Raw genomic sequence first — 10418 nt, 5'->3', positions numbered from 1 at the left:
ATCAAACTAAAACTACCATTTTCTGTTTATTTAATACCGAAAACACCCTACTATACAGTTTTCCGACAACACTCCATAGAGAAATTCCACGGTAGTTATTGCAGTCCCTATTACTACCCATCTTATGAAATGGCGAGATAACTGCACATAGAACTAAAGAATTCCAGGTAAATCGTTGTTTTTTGAAATCAATAATATTGGTTCAGTATGAAAAATTTGCATCATGAGCACGGATGCATGCTCGTTATTACGAAGGGATGTCCGTTATTGGGTGGTAACCAGTTTAAATCAATTCTACTCTAGACCAGCCTCTTTATCCATGATTTCGCAAACGTCTTGGTTGGAGAATATTCCAATGTGTTAAAAGAATGCGAAATGAATTGAGCGCATGTAGAAGGTCTTTAAGTAGCTACTACTTAGCACTCGTTATGCGACATCAGCAGGTGTATGACCAATGGCGCTGAATCAATCAAATCAGTCATACAAATGGTACGATTGCTCAGATTGCATTCAAACTAAGGCGACCTAATTTCCATGCACATATCTAATATGTGACACCATACTAGAGTTTGTGTTTCATTCCTAGCATGTGTGTCATTCCAATGACTATGTCCATGGATTGGCCAATCACACCGTTTTGTTGCGGTCATTAGTCCTTTGTAATGACTCACTACGGTATTGAATGTGAAACCTACTTCATGCAATGACAACTGAAAACTTTTTTAAGTGGCACTTGACATTGTGAATTTTCTATTTTGCAGTAGTAAATCGCAAATACGAATCACTTCAATTGAATGTCTTCTTTTTACTAAAAAGTCTAAAAAGGTGAATAATGCCCACTTGTCTTTGTAATAACGAGTAACAGTGTTTTTGTTTCATGCGAACACACTTTTATAATCTCATAGAAAATTTGTGTCAATACATTCTGCAGCGCCGTCGATTTATGATGACAAAATCCAGTACTAATCGGTGTTATTATGCAGTATTTCGCAATTTGTCGAAATCACTTCCAGCTATTTACAGGCGATTTCGCCGTCACTAATCGACGGCGCTGCAGAGAGTCTATTTTCTTGATTATAATCGTGTGCATGCGAATCGTTCTTTTTATATAATCTTTGATACGAAAAGTACAGAGATAAGGATAAAATGCAACACTGTTAGAAATAATTGTCCCGTAAAATATGAAATTCATGGTTTTCCGTTAAAATGTGCGAATTTAACAGAAGCCGTGTAACCCACATAATGGTAAATTTACATCATTTCGGCCAGATTTTATCGGATATTATTATTCATATTTTACCAGATTTTTCGGGACAACTTCACGATTATTTCTAATAGTGAAGCCTACATATATTGGGATATAAAAGAACTGTGCGTAGCCAACTCAACAGTTAGTTTTGAATTATAATTGTGGTATTTTACTTGCGCATTTCTATTCGTGAGACGTAAAAGACTGTATGTATCTGACTTTTTTCAGGCGTAGATTACGAGTAACTGAAAAAAGATAACGAAAAATTGTCTTCGGCCAAGTTGTAGTATCATTGGTGTTCTACAACATTGCTGAAGACAATTTTTTGTTATCTCATTTCAGTTATTCGTAATCCACGCCGAGAAAAAGGCTAAAAACATACGTTCTTTTACATCTCAAGTAGAACAAACTTCGAGACTGCAATTTGATATATAAATAAAACGAATTACAAACGTAATCCAAACTTTTCCGCTCCGCAGCAATTTAGTTTACCTCCCGCTTAATGTTTAACCAAAATTTCAATAGACCCTTTTTTCGTAGCATTTTTGACCTTAAAATATAACTATTTCGACCATTTTCCATACAAGAGTGTCATTTTCGAACAAAATTTCAAGATATGTTGATTTCGGACCAAATTTATGGGCAAGTAGGTGTTCGGTTGTCCGAAGGCTCCCATTATTCTTGCAAAAAAATATCAGTTTGCTTTGACCAAAACCCTAAAAAATGGCTTTCTGAGTGATTTTTTATACAAAAGTCTATTTTTCGAGGAAACTTTCAAGAAATGTCGATTTTAGACCAAATTTATGGGCAAGTAGGTGTTCGGTTGTTCACAGACTCCCATTATTTTTGCAAAAAAATGGCAGTTTGCCTTGATCAAAACCCTGAAAAATGCTTTTTTCGGGTACTTCCCGTACAAATGTACCATTTTTGAGGGTTTTTCTTAGGAGAGGTACCCCAAGGTCACATCGGATATGGCTCAAAATCAATCCGAAGCTTTGTCTCAACATGCCAAAACTTTTGGCTTTTACAGATTTTGGCTTTTCAATTATCTTTTCAACTTTTTGAGATAATCGACAAACAAAAAACTCGGACGCGAACGCGGACGACGCCATACGCACATCGCTATTTTGCACATATTTCATAGTAAACAACATGTTTTTGGGGGTAGATAGGTGTTGATCGATAGGATTTCATCCCATCTACATTGCCTAGTGTACAGATATATGCTTTTTCAAGTTTGGCGTGACGTTATAGTGGTCAGAAAGAGGAGATGTCATGAAATTTTGGCTAGTAAAACCAATACTTTACCTAACAAACAAAATTTGCGGAAAAGTAAAAGGCTTGCATTGTACGGAGATTCATCAGTGAGTAAAGTGAATTGAATGGAAAAAATGCGGTTCAATACGATTTCAGTGCTGTTGGGTAAAATAAATTACGATACAATCGAACTTTTTTTCAGACACAATTTAATCATTCGGTAATATTGAAGAAATTGAGTCTTCTTTTGACCTACCTAGGTGTGCTCATAGTGACTTCTCTTGCAGCAGCACAAACGGTTTCTTCGTGAGCAAATTGAAAATAGATTTCTAACAAATTTAATTGTGTTTTATCAGCCTGTTGACGGCAGTAGTTACTGCACATTGCCTGATTGCCCAAATCAATCGAGCGTGATGTGTGGTGCCACAAATGTAAGTAGATTATTACTTTTCCATACACATAGTGTCAAGTATAGGAATTTATTCCGGAAACTTTTTTTTCGCAAAATTAGCTTAGATCATCATAAAAACTCATGAGAAAGTTTGAAGCCAATTGTAATCGATTTACGGATACCTCCCATACAAAATTGTCAAAGTTTTGACTAAAGTGACCGATTTTGCACTGAAAAATTGCCATTATTTCATGAAAATGAAAAAAAAGTTTTCGGGACCAATTCTCATACTCTAGGGAGAAATTTATTTATTTATTTATTTTTTTACGGCAAATGTTTGTAACATGAACGCCCTTACAAACTAATGTTGACAATAAATATAAAATTTCTCTATTCTATTATATTTTCTTAAGAATCACGTAATTTTTTTTTTCTTTGGTTTCTTATTAAGTAAGTCATGACTTAGCTGTTTATTAAGGAGAATTTTTTTAAATTTTTCTTAAAAATATTAGTACTTTTGGTAGCTTTTAAAGGCGAAGATAATTTATTGTAAATAGATATTCCAACGAAAAGAAAATAAAGAACGACACAAATTCAAAGATAACATGGAAATATTGCCAATGCCTAACAAAACGTGCAAATGCGTGCAAATACGACCAACGAATGCTAGAAGATGTATGCGTATTTGCCATTCTTATTTGTGCTCAGCGAGCACTGCTCACTACGAACGAGACGAAGCAACATGAAAACAACAACAATAAAATAGAGGAGCGCTATGCAAATGCTTGCAAATGGACGTGAATACGGCAAATACTTCAAGTTGTTCTTTCCCCCTAGCTCATACTTTCCCTTAATACGGTGTGTACGGAAAATTAAAACGAAATTCGGACAACAGTATGGAAAATTTCGGGATTACAAATGTCATTCTTTTTATTTCTTGTAAAGAACATTTAAACCGATATAACCAAATTGTTTGCTGTCAAACTTTGTCTCGCTCACGCCAACTGTCGCACTGACTCGTTCGTGTACGAATTGCTGTTAGCGTAAAAGAGACTTTGTTCGCAGTGGACTCAGTTTAGATGTTCTTTTAAAAGATTTTTCTCTATTTCAAAGTATTTCTTTTCGTTTCATCCTTTCACAATAAGCACAATTTTCATGACGAAATTCAAAGGACTCCCTTGAATCCAAATATTTTTGGACATCTTTCGTGTCGATTTTCTGTGTAATTTTTTATCCTGTTCATAGTTTTTATTGCTTTTTAGACATTTGGATCGAACTGTGTGAATCCAGTAATTGTGCCCACGACGAATGAGAGCAGAGCATTTATGTTGGATCTTATAAATGGGTATCGAAGTGTAGTTGCATTGGGTCAATTGCCTGATGCTATTGCCGGTAGAACAGCTGCACGAATGGCAACAATAGTTAGTACAAATTGTAGAAATTGTTGGAAAAAGTTGAATTCTTTCCAAAATCCATCAAAAACCTCTGGCTTACAATACACTAAAAGAAATTTGGGTGACACAATTGCACATAACGTTTGGAACATACGTTGAAATATTAAGTTTCAATTCAAATAGTTTACAAAACGCAACCGGCATAGAGAAGAAGTTGCTTTTTTTGGCATATTCCAAACGTCGGTATTTGTGCCAACCTAATTTCTGTCAGTGTATGATCATATTTTTTGGCAAGAAAAATCACAACAATAATGGTTTTTATTTTATTTCCAGGTTTGGCATGATGAATTGGAAATGGAGGTACAAGAAAATGCGATAACGTGTACACTTAACCACAATGGATGCCGAAATACAAACCAGTTCATGTTTGCTGGTCAGAATATGGGATTTTCATGTAGTGATCCTGCGTCTTCAACACCAGATACAGATGCTGTACGAGCAATCTTTGCAGATTGGTGGAATGAACATCTAGCTATAACTTCAATCGCTGCTAATAATGATTTCTCAGGCATTCAAGCGAGTGATCCATATGGACATTTTACACAAATGGTCACAGACAATTCCTTTGCCATGGGATGTAGCATGGTTAGAACCAGCTATGGAAATGCCGGCTTTTGCTATTGGCTCGGCATATATGCAAGATTCTCACTCTCCAGATCCCATTCATCGTTAAAAATGCAAAACGAACTAAATTTGATTGACAGTTTTGGGTATTAGAAAAATACCAGCACGACAGAAAAATCTAACCCTCTCCTGTGTTGTTGCATGTTTCAATTTTCAATGTTGCACGCATTTTAAAATGACAAATCAATTTGCACGGTTGTTGTCGTTGTTCGTTCAAGTGAGGGATGTCATTGCGTGCCAGTTTGCTGCTGATTGTGCTGTCACCGAAAATCACAAGTCTCAAATTTCCCGCTTATGCAGCATTGCATGCGTGCAATTTTCGGGCAACATCATTTTCAAGGTTATCAATTTACGGTTTTTAATTTCATACATGTTTACATTGGGTTTGTTTATCGTATCGCGTGTAATTTTGTCAAATCAATGACGGGCTCGAAAACATGAGTGAATATAATTGCGAACGGTGACCGAACGTTGACATAATGACAACAATGAAATCAATTTTAAAATCTATTTCGTTTGAAAAAAAAAGTTAGTGTTGAAATAGAAAGTCTTTGAAATTTTGTGGGAACGGGTGGCAGGATGCGCAGCGAAAATGTCGTTCCGATGAACGGAAGTAACGACGGAAAAACCGTGAATTTTTGGAATTTAAAATTGATTTCAAATGCGAAAGGATTATTTGAATGAGAAAAAGGCTTACTCGAAATTGCGTTTGGAACGAACGATTTGGTCCAGGGAGTATTTCGAGCAATTTTCATGGGAAAATTGTCAGCATTAACAATGCACCGCAAATGAATTCAACAAAGGATTGTCTGACATCTTTATTGAGTGAATTAAGGCGGATGTAAGATAAGTAATTACGAAATTACTTGTCGACTTAAATTGATGACGCGATGTTGAAGATGTGAAGTTGAAGACACGATTTGTTAAGACATACTGAATTCCAACTGTGAATACCCTTGCTGTTACTTCCATGATTGCAATATTTAGTCTCAAATCAACCATTGGCCGTGAATAAAATGGTCGAATTAACAAAAGAAGCGAATTCTATGATTAAACGCTATTTTATATTCAAGAAGCGACATTTCGTTTAGTGTGCATTTTGCAAATTGATGGACATTCAATTTACTCAAATTGCAATTTGTTTCAAGCAATTGCTTAAGAGTTAGCAAATTGAATAACGATGAATTCAAATCGACTTCCCAAACATCACACTTTTGAGTTTAATTTGTGCAATGATTGTAGAACAAGAGAGAAAAAAAACCGAATTTTTCGTTTAATTTTCCAATTCATTTGCTTTTACTTCCTAGAAAAAAGCGGGAACTCATGCCAAATCGAATTGTTGATCGAATGAATACCAAATGAAGTGAAATTACCCTTTTTTTTATCGAAGTCTTCCGAGTCTTGAGAAGATCCGAAGTAATTGATTTCGTATCGAAATACATCCAAATTGAGTTAAATAAGTTACTTAAACTCACAGTCGATAAAAAAAAACATTTCCTTTGGCATTCGTCCTTAGAAAGATCTTCAATCGCCTTGCAGATGCAACAAAAATCATTCAATGATTAAATTCTTTTAGTTCGAGTCGAAGATTGTTCAGCGAAGAAAGTATACTTTGAAAGAAACATGTTTCTAGTAGTTAAATGTTTAGTAATACATTACCTTTAAATAAGTTTACAAAGTAAAATCTTGCTTTGAACGTCTGAAAATTCAAATTATGGTTTTCTCTCAAATGAAACGTAAAAAGATTGTTCATTTTCTGGAATGGGTGGCCAAATGTCGGCCGCATTGAACATGAATAGGCTGGCAAACAGAATGTGCAATTCAATTTTGCGTATTGAAAAAAAATGTTTGGTTGAATTCGAAACAACGAAAGTGATGACTACGTAGCGAACTTACCCAATACGTTGTGTGCGCTTGCAACTAAAAATTCATTGACAAGAGTCTCGATGTCATCGAATAAATGAATAACAAAAGAAAAAGAGCGGCGCGTATAAAAGACAGACACAGATAAAATCCGAAATAATTAGGGAGATTGAATGTTTACATGGTTGGCGATGGTGCGGTGAAATTGGTTTTTCGGCTTTAGAACTCAGTCTCTTGATATTTCAAGTATGCAATTTGCATGGATCGACGGTTACGACATCGTGTCGCGCGTTTTCATTTTATTTACTTTAGCGTTAAAAAGGAAGAAAATCAACCGAAGTAATTCATTCCATTGTGATTGTTCGCCAGAAACGTTTCGACAGAGTCGACACACGCGCAGCGGTTATGAACATTACCATTTGTTATTATGTTGAGCCGAAAAATGAGAGAGAGACACTTTAATTACAAGGTGAATGAAAATATTCCGAATCTCATTCTTTTTTGCGTGGATAAAGAGTGCGCGCAAGAGAGAGAGAGAGAGACCTTTTGGCGCTCATCGCGTGCACACCCTCCGACAATGTAAACAAGCTTTTCAACTTCTTCGCTTGAAACGAACGCGCATTTGTTCGAAATTCATTTTTATGGGTTCTCATTTCAATTTTTTCTCTTTCTTCCGCATCATTCCATGGAACGTACATTTTTTGCATTTTCTTAGACTCTTTGCACTTCTTAAGAGTTGAGAGCGTTTCATTCAGATGCGACCATAAGATTTAATCCCTTATTATGTATGATTCACGTTTGCAGTTTTGTTGTTTACCCAACGAAGCGAAAGATGTTCATCACTTTAATGCAAATGGTTTTGAATCACTTGGCAAAAGCAGCAAATGACAAGGAAACAAGGGCAAGACAAGAAAAAAAACAACACTCTTCAATGCTTCAACATACAACTTGTAAGAAAAATAATTAGAATAATAACACGTTTCGATATCTCTTTTTTTTCCTTGCGCGCACTTTTTTGTACTCAACGAGTTGGCTTCTCGGTCGCGCTTTTGACAACGTTTGGATTTTCTAATTAAAATGACAAAAATATGTGCGGACTGAACCCAATCATTTGAGGGTCGCCAAACAATTCATTTAGAATGGATACAAAAAAACGAACGCCTTTTCCTCGACGAGGGGTTGAAAAATGTTTAAGAGTGAACCTCAGTCACGCGCCTTGCTGTCGTTCATTTCAGTCCACTTTGTTTTGTATGTTTTTCGTAGTGATGATGTTAACGCATCATTGTTTTGGATGTAAGTGATCTTGGTGGAAAGAAGAATATTGTGACATTCAAAACGAGCACTTTTGAGGCATTCAAAACAGTATTTTTTTCCCATTCCTCTCCTGCCATTCTCGGTCTAAAGCATAATTTTCTCTCTATAGCATAATTTACGCTCTTGCCGTTCATAATATGCCAAATGATAATTCTCAATATCTTTTTCCAGATTGAATGGACCTCAATATCTTTACCCAGATGTAAGTGGCGCACAAAAAATCAGCTCATCTCATTGTTGATCTCATTTGCAACCGCTATTCATTTTTCTGGCACGTCGTAAAAATTAATGAATTCTACTGAGTTCCAAACACACTGAATCTAGGCCTATATAGTAGTACTATAGTACGGTTCACCAGTCAGTGAGAGTAGGTTCATAGTATTGGTATGAGGTACTTCATTGCATAATGCCGCAACCATTAGCAAAATCGGCAAAATATGCAAATTTTCGATCAAAAACTACACGGAAACTAACACACGCGCCTACTTCAAGTCTTCAACCAGCACTTTTTTCGGTAATTTTTCACAAAATAGAAATACGGTGTTTTAAATACTGGCGTTGGCTTCTCGTTAATCGAACTAAACACAGAAACTGTGTTTATAATGTTGCGAATCAAAACATTTGGTTTTCAATGGCACAACGACCAAAAGAGCAAGACATGTTACAGTTACTGGTTTTATAATGAAATCGCACCGTGATATGTGAATCGTTGTCACTGACACGCGTACGTTTCAAACCTACTCATCAACAATCAATCAAATTGGGCGCATTTCCAACACAATTCATAATTCTGGCAACTGCACAGTAGACCGAGTCGTGTGAGCATTTAATTTAATTTGAATATTAAATGAGCTGAATATTCCCAAAACTTATGTAATATATGATCCTTCATCGGAGACGCAGGAAGCGCGTGTGTATGTGTATGGGCTCTTTCAAAAAATGTAACGCAAATGTGAGCTGTGCGATGTGCTGGCGTAATAAAGAATTGATTAATGAATTCGCCGTCGTTGTGACTTTTTGATTGATGGCAACCATTGGTCGAATAAGTATCATCAACTCTGAAATTCTTAGTCCGATTTCTTCTCTTTCTTTGGCGCCACTACTTTGGTGGAAAGTATTTTTGGTATAAATTCATTATTTTCGACCTATTGCTGGGTTCAATCACTTTTTTCATTCAACATTTCGGTCATTTAATCGATTAGTCTTCGCTAATTCTTGGATATTGAATTATTTTACTGAATATGAAGCTAGATATGAAGCAAAAAATATCAAAAAGTATGTAATGATTTAACCTGCTTTATGATTTAACCTAAAAATATGCAATTCGCTTCGAATAACCACAAAAAATTCAAATTCCGTGCAAAAAAGACATCACGGTGGTGTCACCATCCAGAAATTATTCGTGCTTGAACTACAAATTGAAAGAAAATTGCATGAAATTTGTCGTGAACACCAAAAAACGGTGTGAAAAACATCGACACACCGGTATTTTTATTCAATTGTCAACCCAACTTTTATTAGTCATTTAAATTTATTGACGGTATTAGCTGAAAATGGAATTTGCTTGCAGAGAAAAAACTGCTAAAAGTTGACGGTGCGTGCGGTAACGGCACTGCCGTTCGAAATGCAAATTATGCGCATTACATGTCACTCAGCAATAATTTAAAATGACGTCGTTTCGGGCGGATCATACACTTCGAAATAACAATGTGCAGCCAGAAATACGGACGAAAGAAAACCACAAATTCGAACAAACCATCCTTAAAAAGGTGGTCAACTACAGTAAATTTATGAGCACTGAAGTCATAATAATTTATGCGAATTTTTGATACTATCACAATTCGTCTAATTTCAATTAATTTTCGAGTGAAACAACGATGACATTCCTCAATTTTACCATTTTAGGGTGAAAAACACAAGGGGACTACCATTGACCGTCATGCATTCATTTTCAAGTGTCAAAAATGATGTCTTTTTTAACATTTTTTCGAATAATATTCATTCATTTTCATAATTCAGAATAAACACATACCGAAGCAATTTTGAGCAATTGAGAACAATGTAATTCACAACGCTTCAATGATTGAGTGCATTTTAATATTTTCACTTTGGAAATAGTTTTGAATTGGGTAGAGTATATAGATTCACATTGAATCATTTGCTGTAGTCTATAGCCCATAGATTCGAGGTCAGCTGACTTAAGTTAGCTGTGCATTTAATTCATTCAATGACATTCAATACATGAGTATCTAGATGAATATGTCCT

At 35.6% G+C, this 10418-nt stretch overlaps 1 protein-coding gene across 1 annotated transcript; it reads left to right on the top strand.

The window, feature by feature from the left end:
* Positions 1-5068, top strand: LOC129568048 (antigen 5 like allergen Cul n 1-like). Its single transcript, XM_055445564.1, has 3 exons — positions 1-2937; positions 4160-4318; positions 4625-5068. The coding sequence occupies exons 1-3, from the start codon at positions 2920-2922 to the stop codon at positions 5066-5068; spliced, it is 621 nt and encodes a 206-aa protein (XP_055301539.1). The 5' UTR covers positions 1-2919.
* Positions 5069-10418: the final 5350 nt, after the last annotated feature.

Source organism: Sitodiplosis mosellana, unplaced genomic scaffold, assembly GCF_009176505.1.
Source record: "Sitodiplosis mosellana isolate CC-2019 unplaced genomic scaffold, AAFC_SMos_1.0 Smas_scaffold_15, whole genome shotgun sequence".
In the NCBI taxonomy this organism is placed as follows: Eukaryota; Metazoa; Arthropoda; class Insecta; order Diptera; family Cecidomyiidae; genus Sitodiplosis; species Sitodiplosis mosellana.
Note: the sequence above shows the minus strand (reverse complement) of the source record. Positions and strands in the feature narration are given on the sequence as shown.

Coding starts and splice junctions, on each gene's coding strand:
- LOC129568048 (XM_055445564.1), top strand. Junction 4,319..4,624: donor CTGCACGAATGGCAACAATA/GTTAGTACAAAT, acceptor TTTTATTTCCAG/GTTTGGCATGATGAATTGGA.